Source organism: Culex pipiens, chromosome 2, assembly GCF_016801865.2.
Source record: "Culex pipiens pallens isolate TS chromosome 2, TS_CPP_V2, whole genome shotgun sequence".
Taxonomy (NCBI): domain Eukaryota; kingdom Metazoa; phylum Arthropoda; class Insecta; order Diptera; family Culicidae; genus Culex; species Culex pipiens.
In genome coordinates, this window is record NC_068938.1 from 195993074 (window position 1) to 196013539 (window position 20466).

At 34.9% G+C, this 20466-nt stretch overlaps 2 protein-coding genes across 5 annotated transcripts in view; one reads left to right on the forward strand and one right to left on the reverse strand.

Annotated features, from left to right (window-relative positions):
• Positions 1–1626, forward strand: LOC120415873 (60S ribosomal protein L27a). The gene is made up of 4 exons (XM_039577509.2): positions 1–94; positions 382–448; positions 915–1162; positions 1362–1626. Exons 1-4 carry the CDS (start codon positions 89–91, stop codon positions 1488–1490), a joined length of 450 nt encoding a protein of 149 aa, XP_039433443.1. The 5' UTR covers positions 1–88; the 3' UTR covers positions 1491–1626.
• Positions 1627–5751: 4125 nt separating this feature from the next.
• The window catches only part of LOC120415886 (FHIP family protein CPIJ015043), a 63110-nt gene continuing 48395 nt past the window's right edge, over positions 5752–20466 (reverse strand). For 3 of the 4 annotated variants that reach the window (XM_039577525.2, XM_039577526.2, XM_039577524.2), the window contains 5 exons: positions 17611–18478; positions 17371–17549; positions 14210–14561; positions 13408–13446; positions 5752–6823 (listed from right to left, as the gene is read on the reverse strand). In XM_039577525.2, the coding sequence (XP_039433459.1) occupies positions 6312–6823; positions 13408–13446; positions 14210–14561; positions 17371–17549; positions 17611–18478 (1950 nt within the window). In that variant the 3' untranslated portion in view covers positions 5752–6311. The remainder of the gene's footprint in view (positions 6824–13407; positions 13447–14209; positions 14562–17370; positions 17550–17610; positions 18479–20466) is intronic. The other variant, XM_039577527.2, reaches the window with a different exon arrangement.

Below are 20466 nucleotides of genomic sequence, written 5' to 3' on the forward strand. Positions count from 1 at the left end.
AAACTTTCGCGTTCTTTTTCCGGCAAACTCGCTCGGTCGAACACATTTCGGTGCGAGCTGCGCAGAGTTTTTCCCCGTTTTAGCCACAATGGTCGTAAGTGTCCGCGTTCAATTTTGGCCCGTTGCGTAGTGCTCGGTTCGCTGGTTGCGGCAAGTGTCGATTTGTGGCCAAATTCGGGAGATTTCGGTGGAAAATTGATAGAAATTTGTGAGCCACTTTCGGAGTGTTGAATATTTGGGCTTTGACGTTTCTGCAACCAGCGAGTCGTCGCAGCAAGCCGTGTTTACAAATCGTGTCGCAATGGATGGCCTGGATGTGGCCTTGTGGAATCGACTCCAGATTAATGAGGAACCGTTTTTTTTTGTGTGTTTTCTTTTTAGAACCTACGCCAGCGAAAGAAGACCAGGAAGCTACGTGGTCATGTCAGCCACGGACACGGTCGTATTGGTGAGTTGATCTGGTTTGTTGTCAAATGATTTTTGTTGAGGTTAGAATTTTCTGGTTCCGCGATCCGTCGGAACATCGCAAAGGGGATTTTTGACTGTATTTTTAGGTTTCTTCCCGGCGAAGAGGACAGTTGTTCAGATGAAGAAGAATCATTTATCCATGAAGAATTGAAGAAGATTCGAGAGCACGAGATTCCAGTTTGACGATCAATGAAAAGAGTCAAAATAGTAATGTCACAGACATAACCAGAATGACGTAGAACTACGTGGAAAACAAATCGTAGTTCAGTGTTTTGTTAGCCATTTTAATGATGATAATGTGTACGGGCGGTCTAAAGGCATTCTGTGTACTTTTTTATGCCACAAACCATGTTGATCGTACATTTCTGATCAAAATTTCAAACCTCAACAAACTTCCAAACTTGTAGATCATAGATTTGTTTACTAATCAATTTATTACTCACCAGGCAAGCACCGCAAGCATCCCGGAGGTCGCGGTAACGCCGGTGGCATGCACCACCACCGGATAAACTACGACAAGTACCATCCCGGATACTTCGGCAAGGTCGGTATGCGAAACTTCCACCTGAACCGCAACCACCAGTACTGCCCCACGCTCAACCTGACCAAGCTGTGGGCCCTGGTCGGCGAGGACAAGCGCATCGAGTGCAAGAAGGACGCCACCAAGGTGCCGGTTGTGGATCTGGTCAAATTCGTAAGTATCCTTCAGAGATAGCTTGTTTGTTCCCCCTTTTCATGATGATAGTTATGTACGGGCGGTCAGAAGGCATTCTGTGTACTTTTTCATGCCACCAAATCCTGTTGATCGTACATTACTGACTCTAAATGGACCAACAAACTGTCGAAACGCTTTCCAGAAGCACCCCTAACAAGCTGTTTTCCATCTTTCACAGGGTTACTTCAAACTGCTCGGAACCGGCCACATCCCCAAGCAGCCGATCATCGTGAAGGCCAAGTTCTTCTCGCGCAACGCCGAGCGCAAGATCAAGCTGGCTGGCGGAGCCTGCATCCTGAGGGCGTAAAAAAACATTCGTTTTTCTCTATTAAGGCTGCGTAACAAATAATGTGAAATGTTTTCGTCTTGTGTGATGAAACCCGGATGTGCATCCCGCTGGGAAATATACACGGTTAAAAGGTTGAACGCAACACGAAATGGTACGAGTTTTATTTCTTGTGTTTGGTTGAGAAATTCTTTGGGATTTTTCCTGAAAGACTCATATTATTCCTAACTTAGATTGACTCTGATCATAAAGACAATTCGATAAGTTGAATACCTACGAGATTCGATGAGCACATCCGATCGCTACATGCTGTGCCACATATCCATGCCACGCTTACTATGAAATACTTCGAGTCAAGGCACGCGTTCAGGGCGGCGGATTCATTTCCTGCTACAGTGGAAAAGCAAATAGATGAACTGTCACCACTACTAAGGTTACCTGAATTTGATAAAGTGGTGCAGCGGAACATAAAGATTTAGTCGAGGACTTCTTCCAGTCGGATTTCAACATTTTTCAGTACACAATAAGTCAACTGAATCTTCGGGTCTACATAGGCTGGTTCACAGGGAAGAGGTAGCTTGAGCTTCAGTGTTTAATGAAAACTCGAATGCAACCGATGAAGCTGTTAGATTTTCCAAAATCAAAAGTCAATGCCTTGCGATTTGGCATCAATAATCTTGTTGATGTCAGTTATGTTACCTTTTAGAGTTTCTGGGGAATTAATGATCTAGCATCAACATTTGTGCATTCTAGATACTAGTAGTTCACGTCCGTTTTAGAGAAGTAATTATTCGGTGGCCAATTTTGTTTCCCAGGTACTTGAGGTTTACGTTTGGGAAGCGTTTGTTTTACCAGAACTTTCCATGAATTCTGGCAATTTTGTACACTTCAAAAATTTAAAAACAATTCAAAAATTTTAAAAGTTTTGAAAATATCAAAATTTGTAAAAAAAATTCAGAAATTAAAAAAATCAAAAATTTATAAAAAATCAAAAACTTTAAACATTTAAAAAAAGATTAAAAATTTCAAAAAAAATTAAAAAAATTAAAATTTCAAAATTTTAAAAAATTCAAAAATTTCAAAAAATTTAAATTTTTTAAAAATTTAATAATCTTTCAAATATTTCAAAAATTCAGTAATTCTGACAAAAGTTTAATTTTCCCTTTAAAGTTTAGAATTTAGTTGAAATGAAGGGAAAACTCTCTGGTTTGGCAACTGTTGCCAAACGTAAAATTTCCCTTTGAAGTCTTCAAATTTTCCCTTCTTTACAAAAAGGAAAACTCTCTTGACTGTTTAACTGCGGGCAAAAGTTGAAATTTCGCTTTAAAGTTTGAAGTTTAGTTTTAGTCCCTGGACTTATGTACTTTACCAGATATCCCGAATAAGGACAGTCGTTCAAAAGTTTCAAAAATCTGAAAAAAAAGTTCAAGTTTATTTTTAATTTTTCTTATATTTTTTTTAAATTTTTAAATTTTTTGAAATTTTTAAACTCCCGCCCATGGTTACTCCAGAGCACCAAAACTTTGAACTCAAATATCACCAAATTTGGTTAAGCACAAGCAAAGTTACAGTACGAAATGTAAACAAAAATGGGCCAATTTTAAAGAAATAAATAAGACCTGTTTTCGAAAGCCCGTAAAAATTACCAAACACAAAATTTTATGAAACAAAAAATGTTTTGCTATCATTTGAACCTTGGACAAGAACCCCTGTGAATAACATTGTGAGTTTGGACCGGTTTTAAGTGTTTTTCAACCTTTTTCATTTGGTGCACCAGAGCACCACCTAGGCATATGAGCAACTAAATATTCAGGAGCACTTTTTTCTAAATTACAGAAAAAGCTTATTTTTAATAAAACAAAAGTTTAAGTTTCATTCAGACTATTCATAAACAAGACAAATTATTGTTATTAGACCGATAATTTTATTATTTTCCTCATTTTTCATGAAAATTGTTGTTTGTGGGTTTTGAATGAGCCAATCAAAGAAATCTAAAAATGCAGAGATTTTAGAATTTGTAGTTAATACTTCAGAAATATGGTCTTACAGCAAAGAATAAGTAGTTTTTAACACATTTCGAAGCGTTTTCAAACAAATGACCCAATAGATTTGAAGAAAACGAGATTTTGTGGTTTGAAAAAAAGTTGCTCATCTTTCTGATGGTGCTCTGGTGCACCACTTCAAATTCTACTTTTTTGCCCCAATTCGATGTTTGTGGGTCAAAGTAAAGTATTTCCTGCATATTTGTACCAAAATTAAGCCATTTACTATTTTTACGATAAGCAAACAGCTCTGGGCGTTAGAGGCTTAAAAAAATTTCAAACCTTTTTTTTTATTTTTGAAATTTTTGATATTTAAAAAAAGAAGGTGTGCATGCCTGGCACGAACACTCAAAGCGTGTTCTAGCGTGTTGCTCGTACTGACTCAGAGCAAGGGTGAGATGTAGGTGTAAGGGCAGTGCGTGTTCGTCGGGAACCTGGTGCATAAGATCGGTCAAGGCCCGTTCTTACACTGAAAATTGCGAATTGCGAATTTTTGATATTTTTAAAACACGTATCGAGATTTTCGCGAACGTTAGTCGTAATTTGTCAATGGTAGATCGAGAAATTACGACCGAATGATCTCAATCTACTATCGACAAATTACGACTTACTATCGACAAATTACGATCGTAATATTACGATCGAGAAATCTCGATCGTGAGTCGAGAAATTACGATCGTGAGTCGAGAAATTATGATCGAAATATTATAATCAAACGCAATAGCCACGAGCATTTTTAGCAAATGTTCTCAAAATTACCACGGTTCAGTGCATGCCATTGCAAAAAAAAAAAAAAAACAGTGGCAAACAAAATATGTTTTCAAAAAACTTCAAAATTTTAATGGAAACTAACCAACAGGAAACAATTTGAAATGCATATTCCTGCATTAAAAGTCATATTAAGCATGTTAAGGCTTGATTAAAAATATTTAGAATTTTTGTAAATCCAGTGTACAGTACCAGTTTTTTTTTCTGCGAAAAATAAAAAATTAACAATACTTAGGGGAACAACATCTAATTCCAGCGTGCCTAATGGCTTAACGAACAGCAGAACAAAATAGAGCAGTTTTCTACAAAATTGGTCTTTTTTATTAATTTTAATTTTTGTATTTTTTAATCCTGGTGAAACTTTTTTGGTGCCTTCGGTATGCCCAAAGAAGCCATTTTGCATCATCAGTTTGTCCATATAATTTTTCATACAAATTAGGCAACTGTCCATACAAAAATGATATATGAAAATTGAAAAATCTTATCTTTTGAAGGAATTTTTTTATCGATTTGGTGTCTTCGGCAAAGTTATGAATAGAATAAGGAATACACTGAAAAAAAATATACACGGTAAAAAAAGCTTGGTGATTTTTAAGTACACTTTTTGTCACTAAAACTTGATTTGCAAATTTATTTTTTTATTTCTGATATTTTTATGGGACATAAAATGCCAACTTTTCAGAATTTTAAGTTTTAGTGACAAAAAGTGAAATTAAAAATCATAAAAAAATTGTTTGCCGTGCACCATATTTTTTCGGTGTAGTCCTTATCCATACCTACAAAATGCCGAAGACACCAAATCGATCAAAAAGTTCCTTCAAAAGATACAGATTTTTCAATTTTCACACATCATTTTTGTATGGACAGCTGCCAAATTTGTATGGAATTAAAAAATACAAAAAAAATCGAATGACGAAAACTCAAAGAATTGCTCAATGGAGGAATTTTGCATACTAAAAGGGATTTCGGATATTTTCTTCTTGAAAAACAACCCTACGCTTCCGTTTTCGTTTCTCTCTCGTTTATATCATCTTTTTATCTGTTAGTGTATATTTTATACAAAAAAAAAAATATACGCATTTCTTCACAGGTCCTCTTTGCATTTGCACATAATAGTAAACTATTTCGCTTGCTTGCTTGGTTACATTCACAACGTACGTGTGTGTGGTGTGTGTTCTAATTTTGTTCTCAAACCGTTCATGTGTACACGAGGGTGTGTGTGTGTGTGTGTTGGTGTGTGAGTAAAGCACTAACATTACATCAACTGGACCGACAATTCCGCGCGTGGGGGCGGGGGCACAACTCAATGGGACGTTTTCGACTCGACTATTCTTTTTGGACTGTTGTTATCTCTATACATCTTTTAACCTGCTATTTCTCTGTTTTGTTTTACATCATTCTGTACACCGTGTGTGAGTAATTGAAGTTTATTTGGCTTGACAGTGTGGCTTTACACTACCTTTTCGATTCGATTTAATTTTTGTTGCACATTAGAGTTTAATTTTATACGCTTATTTTTTTTTTTGTTCTATATTGCTTAGTTCAGTATCAATTTTAGGATGGTTCCTTCATCAGCAAGTGAGTGAGAGAGAAGGACGTCTTCATGCAGCAAGCTGGATTATTGTTAAATCTTTTTTAATTCGTCGTTAAATTAAAGCGTTTTTTTTTGTAAAAACAGTTATTTGCTTTGTTCGCTAAAAATACGAGTTGGAAAATTGGATAAAAAGTTTGTAGATTTAGAATGATTGCTAAATGATAAAATCTAAACGTCTATAAATAAAATAAAATTGTTCTCATTTTACAAATGAAAGAGGGCGCGTTGAAAAAATAATAATATTTTAAAGGACTTTTGATCACGTTTTTTGTTCCGTCTGAGACGTGATGAGAAAAAATAGATTTTGTTTAAAAATTCCGTTTTCTAAAGAAAAATGGAAATCAGACGATTAGAATGAGCGTTAGATTGAGGGTAAAACTTTTAAATAAATTTTGCATATCTAAACTAAACAGAAACCTTCCTGTTCAACCGCCGCAATCAACTGACAACCGGTCGATTCGGTTGCTGCTCGGACGTGGCTGCCGCCACCATCACCAGACTCTGTTCCTGCGTGATGGCCGACAGCTCCTTGAGCCACTCGTCCAGCACGACGGCACAAACGGCCAAATCCCGTTGCCGCTCACTCCCAACCCCGTTCACCAGCGAATACTCCAAACTGCTGTGGCCACTTCCGGGCTGTGCCATCGAGGTCAAACTTGCTGGACCCGCCGCTCCTCCTCCTCCTCCCACAGTTCCAGAACCGATTCCGACCGGCAGCGAAGGGTGGTCCATAAATTGCGTCTCAGCCTCGCGGGATTCACGCCGACTGCTGCCCACCATGAGCAGACTGCTCACGCCGGAACTGCTGGTCGTGGTCGTCGTCGAGGGAGACGAGTTGGACGACCCGGACCCGGATGGGGGGAGATGGTGCTGCGAAGCGGAGGGTGACGGTGTCACCGAGGACGAGCCGCCGAGACTGCCGGAGGTGGAGTTGTTGCTGTTGGAGCCGCCTGGTTGGTGGAGAAAAATTCAGATTAGAACGGGAAATTGTACGGGGAATAACAACGTTTTTACAAATAAATTACACAATTTAAAAACTCTTTCGGGCAAAATGCAAACACGGCAGATTAGCATTACTAATTTACTACTTTTTAACAAATAATAAGTGAAAAAACACGTGCAATTTGGAATGATACTGATGATTCATGTCAATTTATTTTTTTAACATGAAAATCTTACAATTTAAGATAACTGAAAATCAACATCAATGATTTGAAATCTATACATGTAAAGGGCAACTATTTCAAGTTTTTTTTATCTTATTAGGTATGTTTTTAAGGCAATTGAAAATCGAGGAAAAAACAAAAAAATCGTTCTTCAAAATTTTAAGTATTCTATAAAAATGGATTGGGGATTTTATTAAAGAAAAAAGTTGACTTGGATAAAACCCAAATGCCTACATTATTATTTTTTTAAAAAGCAGGTCCAATTTTGGAAAAGGTCTTTAAATAGATAATTTTTTATTCCGTATTTTAGACCAAATTATAACATTTTTGAAGATCAGAAATATTTGCAAATCCATAGAGAAAATTATAAGACATTTTGTCAGCTGTTCAACAATATCTTTTTCAGTAGTGCTTTTCTTTCAATAATTATTTTTCAAACTAAAAAATATCGAAAATTTATATCTGATAGTAGCTATACCTTGGAAAAAGTATAATTTATAAAAAAAAATTAAAGCAAGCCCTAGAAACAGTCGAGGAAAGGGTCACCTGAAGAGTTTTCTTAAGGGCAACGTTTCTTCGCGCGGTGTTGTTTGTTATGTTTTGATAAACAATACTCATAGTTTGGAATTGTTTATTAGAATACGACTGAAAATTACAAACGTATCAACAGCTTTACATTTTTTTAAATTCCTTAATTATTATTCCGAATCTCAAACGCAGAATCTAAAAGGACGGATTTTGTTTGCTCGAAATGAAGTAAACCTGAGGGAAATCACAACAATTGTTTTGAAATTTTCTGGCAGAAAAATTTAAAAAAATGTTTCAAATTTTGAAACAGCAATCAAAATTAACAGATAAGAAAATCGTTTTCTTTTAAATCAGAAATGTTTACATTTGAAAATAGAAACTAAAATATAAAAACAAAACAAAAATAACAATGAACATTTCAAGAATAAACAATTACAAAATTTAAAAAACCCCAGAATTTTCAACATTTTTATTCTAAAAAAAATCTGAAATTTGAAAATTCAAAGACTCAAAAGTTCAAAAATTCAGAAGTTAAAAATTCCAAAAAAGCGAAAATTTTAAATATGGAATTCAAAATACGAATCCGCTCTATATTTAAGAATGTAACAGATGATTTTTGAAGAAATTCTAATTTCAATTAAAAAAAACATTAGATACAAAAAATGCTTAAATTTAAAAAATAAAAACCATGTGGAACATGTTTTTGACTTAATATATGACTCAAAAAATGTCTGATTTTCTGGCGGCATTTTAGAATACAACATTTAAAAATTTCCAAAATCAATAATTTAAGTATTTGATAATTTGAGAAAAAAAGAAAAGATATACAACTTCAGAATTTCAGAATCATTGAGTTTTAGATTTTTTTAAGCCTAAAAAAAATAGTTCCTAATTTAAAAAAAAATATCAAAAAATTATTTAATTTTAGCATTAGGCTGGTACAAATTTTATTTAAAGTTTTTGTCCCCCTCCCTCCCCCCTTCAATGTTGGCCCGAAAAATCAGGGGGCAAAAAAATATTTTTCAAAAAACTTCAATGTTTTTATGAAAATTTAAGTGCAATTAGTTAAAATCAATTTAAAATGAATTCCCCTGCGTTAAGAATCATTTTTAGCATGTTTGGGGTGATTTAAAAATCTTTTGAATTTTTGAAAATTTTCGATGTATACTATAGCTAAAGTTTTTTTTTCGCTAAAATTTTTGTTTTCCTCAAATTTTATACTTTTTGAAAACTTTTATTGCAAAACAACTGAACTAGTGTAAAATACATTTTAAAACACTTGTTCCATGCAAATGTTGAAACTATATATTTAAATTTTTTTATTTTTTTGCCACCCCCCCCCCCCCCCCCCCCACTCTCGACTCCGGCCAGAGCCGAGGGACAAAAACTTTTAAAAATATTTGCATCGGCCTTATAATTTTTTGAATATTTTAATCTTTTTAATTTCTCCCAAGAACCTCAAGCACGCTTAAACCAAACTGTAAACTTCTTTGGGAGGTCACGAAAAGAAATCGCAACTTTTCTTGGCCACGTTCCTTCTGATCTCCGTACCGTACTTCAACCAGATTTTCGTTACGTATTTTCCTAACAAAAAAAAACATTTCTCCTAACACAGATTTTGCACCATCACGCACTATGGCTCATAATATGTGTTTTTTTTCCTCAAGATCGACCAGAAAAGGAGGGAGCAAAACAATTATTTTTTCAAAAAACTTCAAAATTTCAATGGAATTAGACGTGAAATCAGTTCAAAACATTTCAAAATGCATTTTCCCGCGTTGATAATCATTTTTAGCATGTTTGAGATTTTTTAAAAATATTTTGATTCCAATGAAAATCCAATGTAGTACCGCAAAAAGTTTTTATTCGCGAAAAAAAAATTTCGTCAATACTTCGATATTTTGAAAACAAATGATTGCAAATCAACTAGGCAGGTGTATAATGCATTTTATAACACTTGTTTCGTTAAAATGTTGAAACCATGGCTCCTTATTTCAAATTTTATACTTCTCCTAATCCTAATAGTTCTAATTATAATCTACAACTTTGCCGAAGACACCAAATCGATCAGAATATCTTTTCTCACGATACAGAATTTCATACATTTACATACCCATTTTGTATGACCAGCCTTCAAAATTTTATGGAAAAACTTATGAGGCAAAATGACTACGTTTGACATCTGAAATTTACATCAAATTATACAAGTTTTGAAATATTTTCATTGAAAAGATCAGAAAATTTGTCAAAAGTTTCATCCAAATGAAAAAAATATTGAAATTCTAAAATCGCGTGTTTACGGAATTGTATATAATTACTCAGGTTCATCTTCGGAGTGATTTTAAAGCAATTCTTCAGAGAGGAAAGAAAAAAAAAAGAGAAAATAATATACCATTAATATTGAAACCCGTTTACGTTTATTGACTTTATCAGACTCGATTTATATGCTGGCCGTGAGCATATGCTGGCCGCCCTAATTCTCCATACAAACTTTGGAGAAAAACCATTCGGCCCAGACAAACTATTTTTTTTAAATTCAAAATGTACGTGATTCTGGGGACCCCAAACATTACTCTTTCCCTTGAGTTCAGCTTGCGCAGTCATTTTTGTAATTTTTTGTAGGTTAGTATTATCTGTGCCCCATATAAACCTTCGAATAATCGAACTACGGATAATCGACACTTTGGAAAATTGAATCTAGACTTTATTTCAAACGTTTTTTTTATGGAATCTGTGTACATTATTGAATTTACAAAATCTTCAAGCAAAAAGTTTTACAAAATGCTTAAGAAATGATTACATATCTGATAAAAAAAATACTGATCTTACATGAAAATAATAAACTGATTTTTTGAAACTTATTTTTCAATCGAGAAGATTTTTTAAACATTTATGATTTTATTCGAAATATACAATGTATGTTATATTCAGTGATTCCACGCCAACAAGCATAATCCAAAAGTGCTTCGATTAGGCTCAAAACTTGAGTTCCTTGGACAAAATAATTATACTCGTATTTTTGATTTGTTTGGCAATTAGGGTGGTGCAATTTTTAACAATTTTTCATAACCACATATTTCCAAAAGAAAGGTGGTTGATTGAACATTCAACGAAAAATACTACGCCGTTTTGAAAAAAAAAGATGCCAAATCGGAGCACTTTTGATATGGATTTTGCTTGTTTGACGTGGAATGGCTTTTTTTAATATTCTTTCTGCATACTTCAGCGTATCTTTTAATGGAAAACACGATATGATATGGTTATAGTATAGGATTTTTATTAATAACATAGTAGGAAAAAATCATGCAGTTAACCAAAAAATTTAAAAACTACTGAATGTTAGTAAGTTTAGTTTACGCTAAAACTTCTTAATTTGAACGACAAATTGTTAGCTAACACGATGTTTTCAAGCAATCAGCAAAAGCTTTTTCACAACCATCAACGTTAATTGTCGGATTATTTTTAACATTGATAATTATGAAAAATGCACTGCAAACACCAAAACCAAAGGAAAACAAAAAACAAAAGAAACTGCCCGTCCACCACTAGTGTGGTTCATGGCCCCTTGGAAATGCAAAAATGTCAGCAAGACCGTTGCATTGTTGATAAAATCATTGTTCTATGTCTACAGAAGCTCTCCTGAAATTTTCAGCCAATTTGGTTCAGGATTCATTGAAGCTCTTTAGCATTTAAGTTTGTATGCGATTTTCATAGAGAATCTTCACCTTTTTACATTTTTTGACCGCAAAAATCATCTACTGAACCAAAATGTCTGAAACCTTAGATATATATCAAAAATAATATGGGGAACAATTGTCTAGAACACCCCAAGTTGATCTAAGCCGAACTGACTTAGTTATAAGTGGATTAAGTGAAGGTGTCGATGTTGTATTTTCCAAAGGGCCTCTTTCTCCAAATTTTCACCTGATGGCTCACTTTGATCGATGGCAAATCGTTTGACAACTTGTTTGTTGTTGATGTCAGAAAAAATTGGAATGAGGTTTTCAACGTCTGTGGAACTATTTAATTAGCTTTCCTCCGTCTTTTTCAGGTTCCAGCTGAATATGAGTTCTTGGCCAGCATTGTGCAACACTTGGACTAGACCGTAAAACACGACAGATTCAAGAGTATTTGTTCAGCAGCTTAATTGGGCCTTCTGTTTAGTGAGGAAGGTGGTGTGTATCGTTACAAGCTGAACCGATGATCGCGCTCCGGCGATGTACGGGCCGCTAGAGGCCGCTTCCACGCTTCCGTTTCCACCCACTGGGTGGGGGAAAAGCGGGGGGGCCTGCGATCTACGCCACCGGAGCAGTATTTTTCTGCATTATTTTATGCCGGATGTTCTTAGGGACGGCCAGCAGGCGTTACTGACTTTGCATATTCCCTCCTTGTCAAATCGACAGACCAATCTTCTGCTGACCCGGGAATGTCGAAATGGGTGCCCCTTTACGATGGTGGTCAGCCGACTGAGAATTTTAATCCTTAACGGCTATGAGCCGGAGAAGCGCCAACGACGGAGATGTCATTATAAGACGTGGACAAATGGCGGGACGGGACTCAACTGGTTAGGCTGACCAATCCGGGCGCACGTACGCTGACATAATCGCAGGACTATATCCCTGCTTCGCTCTGGTCAGCTCAGAACAATTAGAACAATACGCGAACTCGAGTACGGATGATCGTAGGAGGTAGCGAAGGGAGACCATAGCCGTTAAGGATTAAAATTCTCAGTCGGCTGACCACCATCGTAAAGGGGCACCCATTTCGACATTCCCGGGTCAGCAGAAGATTGGTCTGTCGATTTGACAAGGAGGGAATATGCAAAGTCAGTAACGCCTGCTGGCCGTCCCTAAGAACATCCGGCATAAAATAATGCAGAAAAATACTGCTCCGGTGGCGTAGATCGCAGGCCCCCCCGCTTTTCCCCCACCCAGTGGGTGGAAACGGAAGCGTGGAAGCGGCCTCTAGCGGCCCGTACATCGCCGGAGCGCGATCATCGGTTCAGCTTGTAACGATACACACCACCTTCCTCACTAAACAGAAGGCCCAATTAAGCTGCTGAACAAATACTCTTGAATCTGTCGTGTTTTACGGTCTAGTCCAAGTGTTGCACAATGCTGGCCAAGAACTCATATTCAGCTGGAACCTGAAAAAGACGGAGGAAAGCTAATTAAATAGTTCCACAGACGTTGAAAACCTCATTCCAATTTTTTCTGACATCAACAACAAACAAGTTGTCAAACGATTTGCCATCGATCAAAGTGAGCCATCAGGTGAAAATTTGGAGAAAGAGGCCCTTTGGAAAATACAACATCGACACCTTCACTTAATCCACTTATAACTAAGTCAGTTCGGCTTAGATCAACTTGGGGTGTTCTAGACAATTGTTCCCCATATTATTTTTGATATATATCTAAGGTTTCAGACATTTTGGTTCAGTAGATGATTTTTGCGGTCAGAAAATGTAAAAAGGTGAAGATTCTCTATGAAAATCGCATGCAAACTTAAATGCTAAAGAGCTTCAATGAATCCTGAACCAAATTGGCTGAAAATTTCAGGAGAGCTTCTGTAGACATAGAACAATGATTTTATCAACAATGCAACGGTCTAGCTGACATTTTTGCATTTCCAAGGGCCATGAACCACACTATCCACCACCCTAAAATTTTGACAGAAATCTACGACAAAAAAAAAAGAAAAAAAAAAGTTATGAAGGTTTTTTTTTTATTTTGATAGTCCATTATGTACAACGAAGAAATCCCAAAACAACAGTTAGAGAGTATTTATCTACAACGAACAATCGAGTAAAACAATAAAAATAAAGATGCAATGATATTTACCGGTAAAAAATTGAAATACTTGTGCTATACCAGATGAAGCTGAGAGGTACGGATGATAGAAAAACGGAATGGATTGGTATTTATTATGCTGTTTTTTTTTAAACTATCAGAAAAGTGTGTGTGACTTTGTGTGTGGTATGATTTGGGCTTTTCAAACTTTAATCACTTGCACGAAACTATGAAATTGCTGAATTAACACACTCTGAAGAAGCTTCATCACACCGGCAGGCTTGAATGATGGGATTTTATTTGATTTTTTTTTGAAATGATGAAACGATGATTGTGAAACATTTAGAACAACAACAAAAATTAAGCGTGATTTTTTGTGTTTAGTTACAAGTTGTCTTTACTATTGAATTTTTTGTTTTTTTCTGTGAAGGGCTCACTTGAAGAGTAGTTTAAATTAAACTGTAATTTCTTTTCCGAACAAAATAAAATGAACTGAAAACAAACAAAAGCACGTAAACACCTCTAAGAGCTAGCGCAAAACCGCACAAATGCTGGGTGAGTGAATAAAAATAACCAAAACAGAATGTTAACAGAAGCTCTAAACTAATTGAACTAGAAAAACTTGGCATGTTTTTTTTATGGCTTGGAAGCGTAAGTGTGAAGATTTTTTGTTGCGCGATTTTAAGGTGTTAATTTCAATTAAAAAAAAGAAATTCTCAGAAGCTCGATGCGAAATTATTGGATTTTTTTCAGGTGTGAAAAAACAAAACTCTTTCGAATGTATTTTGTGGTGTGAGAAGAAAAAGGAGAAGCGAATAAAAAAAACTAAACCAAAGAAACCGAAACAACTCACCGGAAGAGCCAGGCCGCCGGAAGATGCTGGAAAACGAGTTGGTAATACTTTTCCGCTTGGTGTCGTTCCGCTTGAATGGGTCGTACGACGAGCTGGGCGTCAGTTGCATCGGCGTCGTCTGCGACAGGCTGGAGGTGATGGAACTGCCCGTGCCACCGCCACCATTCGAGAGCCTCGGACCACCCGGGCCGGATCCACCGAGGACCACGTTCGACTCGATGGCGTTCTTGCGCATGTTGATGAGTCGGAACTCGCGGTCCACCAGGAAGGAGCGCGCCACGTCGACGATCTCGAGCGATTCTTCGCACTCGGGCAGCTCGGCGTCGATTTGCTGCTTGAGGATTTTCAGGACCTGACAGCGGGCGAAGGCAGACATGGTTTAGTATGATTTAAATTGATGTGGACTCTTCGTTGGAAGATTTCCCATTAAAAACATCAAAGTCCACCTTGAATCGATTCATCACATTTTCTACATCCACAGGAGAAAATCCTCGCAGAACGACCCAGTGAGGTCGCTCGCTGAGTCTTTCGTGAGTGGTAAGAATTGTACTTCCAATGTTTTTTTTTAAAGGTCCTATAAGCTATATTCCCTAAGTTTATAGGACCTTTTCGAATAAAACTAAAAAAAAAAAAATTAAAAAAAAGTAACATAAACCGGCCATAAAATTTTGATGTTAAGAATTTTTGGTCAACGTCAATTTTATTTCAAGATATTGGCGCTCATTGTTTAAAATGTTCCAAAAACCAATTTGAGGCTAGAATAAGCATTTTTTTAAAGGGAATTCCATAGCATGTAGAACAATTAAAAAAATGTATTTGTTCACTTATTTTAATTTCTGAATTTAACAACTATTTTTTTTTTTGTAAATTTAGAAAATTCTAACAAATTTCAAAAATGAAAAAAAAAATATTTTTGAAATAATATTTTTTTTAATTAAATGAAGAAGTTTGCAAATTAAAACATTTACAAATCAACAAATTTCGAGATGTGAAGAATTAAAAAATACTAAAAAGCTAAAAAGAAATCAAAATTTAAATAATAATTAAAAAAAATCAACCTGAAATATTAAAAATTAATACTTAGGAACTTAAAAAATACAAAAATTTAAAAAAATACTGAGATTTTTTTAATAAAAGAATTTATTAAGTTCAATATTAAGTTTAATATAAAAAATAAAACAAAACAAAATATAAATTAAAACAATTCAAGTCTAAAAATAAAAACAGATTAATTTTTTTTAAACGCAAAAAAGTCAAAATTGGAACATGATTGAAAAATAATTTTCAAATTTCAAAATAAAAACTTAAAAAAATAACGATTTACTTCTTTTAATTTCTGGATCAAGAAACTAAAATATAAAAATGAAAATTCAACATTGGAAAAATAATAATAAAAAAAAATAAAAGTTTTAAATTTATAAGATGTTACAGTTTTAGGTTAAATAACTAAAAAAAACCAAAATAAAATAATAAAAAAAACTGAGATTTAAAAAACTAAGTATTAACAAAACAATAAAATAACAAAAATCTGAGATTTTTTTAGATTGAAAAAACTAAAAATAACATCAAATAAAATTGAAAAATTTAGAAAATTCTTTAGTCAAAATTTTAAATTCAAAAATAAAAAAACAGTATATTTTTTTAAATTCAATACAGAAATTTGCAAATTAAAAAAAAAATTGTAAAGATTTTAAAGAAAAAAAAAACAAAATTTAAATAAAATTTAAAAATTAATAAATAGATTGAAGTTTTTAAAATTAAAGCTAAGGAATTTTGATACACTAAAATCTGAAAAATAAATGGATTTTTTATTTAGGAATTTTGAAATTAAAAACTTTAAAAACTTAACTTTTGAAAAATAAAAATGAAGAAAAAAATTAAAATGACGTTGAAAAATTTTGAAAATTAAAAAAATTAAGGATAAAAGAAATGAAACAAAAAAAAATAAAAGAAATGAAAAATTGAAAAATTACAAAAAAAAAATATTTTTTAGAATTAAAAAACTTGAAATTTAAAAAATATAAAAAGAATGAAATCGTAAAGAATAATCCTCAGTAATTTAAAAATACTAAAATTTAAATAATATAAAGATTTTTTTTAAATTAAAAATTAAAATTAAACATTTTAGAAAACAAAAATTTGATAAAAAAAAATTAAAATTAACCGTTTAAAATATTTTTTTAAATCGCTTTTATTTAAAAATTGTAAGCTTAAACTATACTAAGAAAAAAATTAAATATAAATAAAAAAATAACAATCAGAAATTTGAAAGTACTAAAATTTTAACATTCGGAGATTTTTTTTTCTAATTTATAAATTCAATAGAAACTAAAAAAAAGATTAAAAAAACTTAACAAAATTAAAATACTTTGGAATTTATAATGTGTAAAAAATTACTTAAATAAAAAAAATTAAGATTTTAAAAAAGTCCAGATAAAAACTATGTAAAAAAGATTACAATTTAAATCAGGAATTTTAAAAAACAAAACAAAATTCAAAGATTTTTTTTGATTTTCAAAACTTAAAAATGAAGAGCAAAATTTAAAAAAAAATAAGAAATTCAACAAAAATACAACAACAAAAATTTACCTAAAAAAGTTAGAAATTAAAAATACAAAAATGAAAATCAAAATTTATTTTAGATTTATTTAAAAAAATGGAAAATTTTAACATTTAAAATTTTTACTTCTTTATAAACTGTTGTCCCTATCCAAAATGTAGTCCCGCTTCCTCTAGTTAGCGATGACAATTTCAAGAGATTTCTACAAAAAAATCAAATTATTTGCTCTACAGCATTGTCTACTCGAAACTAGGTGTCATCCGAAAGCTGATTGTTGAGGCAATTGCAAACCTCTTCACACCTCAGATTCCATCCACCACGGGATTCGAACTGACGACCTTTGGATTGTGAGTCAAACTGCCTACCACCGACTCCACCGAGACAGGACCCAGGGAGACGACTCCTACACCTGGTTTGAGCTAACGACCTTACCCTCTAGGTTAGACCAACATTTACTTCCCCGTCCGACGGAAGGCGTGATCAGACAAATCTCGCCACCGGAACCTTCTGGGATCGAACCCAGGCCGACTGGCAAGAAATTTCTGTTTACTTTAAAAGCCTTAACAAACTGTAACAGAACTCGAAAACTTTTTTCACTGACCTGATGGAAGGACGGCGTATCGGACGTGGTCGGAATATCGGGCCGCAGCAGTATCGAGTGCAGCAGCGGCAGCGGGAACCACGCCAGGTGGCTTATTAACCCGGTCAGGTGTAGATTCACGTACAGACAGTTGCTGGTGAAGGTTTGCAGCTTGCCCCAGATGGCAGTCAGAAAGGGACCTGTTGGATGAATAGATCAGTAATGTGATTTCTCTACGAATTAAACAGCAATTCGCCTCACCCAAACTAACAGTCCCCTGCGCAAACAGATCCTCCGACAGATCCAGATCGACCACCGTGTCCTCCTTTACGCTGGAAACCTTCCACGACTCGTGCCGTCGGCCATCCTCGCTTCCACCGGCACTTCCGCCACCGCTGCAAATAGTCATAATGTTGAGGCTTTCGTAGCCGCTGCTATCGCCCAGCGATTGCAAACTGTCCAACTGTTTGGTGGTCGCCTGCAGCTGCTGTTGTTGGTGCTGGTGCTGCTGGGCTGGCGATTGGCACTGACTCGATCGGTGATCCTGCTGTTGTTGATCCAGCAGCAACTCGACGGCACTGTCCGGCGCCGTCGTCGTAAACTCCGCCAAGAAGTTCTTGATCATTTGTACTTTGTAGGTCCGGACGTCCTCGCCCGAGTGGCCTCCGCCGTTGACGCCGCTGTTGACCAGTTTGCTCAGCTTCTGGTACCGGTAGATGTTGTTCCACTGGTCGCAGGCGTGCTTGCACTGGGTTATTCGGTTTCGGGCATCCAGCAGGTACGCCTGGTAGCTGGCCAGCAGCGTTTCGCCCGTGTTCATTCCGTAGTGGTTCCAGTTGGCACCGATCGTTTTGCTAATGGTTTGTCGTCCACCGTTGCCGGCGCTGCTGCCATTTCCGTTGTAATTGTTCGTGTTCAGTACGTTGTTGACCTTCTTCATGATGTCGGGGGCCACGTTCAGGAAGTACTCGACGGCACTTCCGTACGGGTCACTGCGGTTCACCTTGTACCGGTGCGATATCGGTACGTGCTGGCAGTTGAGCAGGTACTTGAGCATTAGCTCCAGCATCAGGTCCTCGCAGTTGAGGGCCAGCAGCGTGTCGAACAGCGATAGAGTGATCATGCAGAGCTGCGGGGAAAGGGAGCAAAAGAATAAATTATTCACTTCGAAAATCCAAAATTGATGTTTTTTTTTACATATTTTGTTATTTCAATCTTAGAATTCTGACCTTTTTCTTAAGCGAACTCAAAGATTTGGTTACCATCTAGGATTATTTGATGAGTATTTGGAAAAATGAACAAAACAGAAAACATATGTATATTTAGAGTCTAACAAAAATTACTACTTTTGTTCCGGTGTGCGAACTGAGCTCAAATCCCAAAATATGAGCTTTATCGGAAGTAACAGGAGCTGGCGCTTTGCATTTGAATTTCAAACGGGATGAAAAACGTAGAAAGTAACTTTTCAAAAACGATTATTTTTATTATCATTGGCGTGTAGGCCAGATCCTTGTTTAAAATTGTACATACCCATGATATTGAAGTTTTGAACTCTCTGGAGCTCTCGACATGCTTTGAATGATTTTTAGCAATTTATGTATGTGAAACACAATTTCAGAAATGGACTTGGTTCTTCCTAGAATTATCCCTAAATTAGCTATAACTTGAAAACGGTACATCCTACTGAAAAAATGTGATGTACTTTTCGATTGCAAATTTGATTTGGCTTTTAAAATTGAGTCTTGAAAAATATATACAACATTTGAAAAAAAAAAAAACTTATCAAAACTTCATACCTTTGTGAAAGATTTGTTGTCCATACTGTTCTGCAGCTCAAAAATTGCCTCTTTTTGTCCACTTATAACAGCCAAAATTTAATCTGCACTTATTTTTTTTTGGAATGTTATCTGTCAGCCATCAACATTTCATCCGTAGATATCAGCCAAATCAGAAAATATAAAAATTTATGTTTCGTGAAATTGGTCGAGTTTGTAGAGAAATACTCAACATGTACTAAAAACAACAATCTACTATTTCATTACAATTATCTTGAATATTCCGATTTGAGAACCAAAAATCTAAAACATTTCTCAAGGAGGTATTAGACTATGACAAAAAAAAACTGACAGTTTGCCAAACAAGCAAACTGGTCTGGGGCAAACTCGCAAGCAAAGCCAAATGTATGTAGGCTGCCGTTTCTGCAAACAAATGCAGGCAAACAAACTAAGAAAGCAAACTACCAAACTGTCAAAAAGTTTGTTTGTTTGTCATAGTCCGTAATACGTCCTTGAGATTATTCCATTTGTACTTTGAAGGAAAATCGGGTCCCAGGAATTGGCAAACAAAAATTTTCACTACAAACAGAGCGGACTCGATAATTTGAATGGAACTGCAAACAAATAAAATCAATGGAACTGAGCAATCCTCTACGAAATCGGTCTTTTTTATAGAATTTTTTTTTTGTATTTTTTAATCCGACTGAAACATTTTTGGTGCCTTCGGTGTGCCCAAAGAAGCCATTTTGCATCATTAGTTTGTCCATATAATTTTCCATACAAATTTGGCAGCCGTCCATACAAAAACGATGTATGAAAATTCATAAATCGGTATCTTTTGAAGGATTTTTCTTATCGATTTGGTGTCTTCGGCAAAGTTGAAGGTATGGATATGGACTTCACTAAAAAAATGATACACGGTATAAAATTTGTTGGTGATTTTTTATTTATCTTTTTTTTCACTAAAACTTGATTTGAAAAAGAAACACTATTTTTAATATTTTTTTTTCATTTTTTGATAAGTCCTCTAAGGACATCAAATGCCAACTTTTCAGAAATTTCCAGGTTGTGCAAAAAATCTTTGACCGAAATTTGATTTTTTTATCAATACTGATTTTTTTCAAAAAATCGAAATATTGGTCACAAAAATTTTTCAACTTCATTTTTCGTTGTAAATTCAAATTTGCAATCAAAAAGTAGAATTTCATTTCTTAAAATTAGTGCACATGTTTGCCCACTTTTGAAAAAAATATTTTAGAAAAGCTGAGAAAATTCTCTATATTTTGCTTTTTTGAACTTTGTTGATATGATGACCCTTGGTTGCTGAGATATTACCATGCAA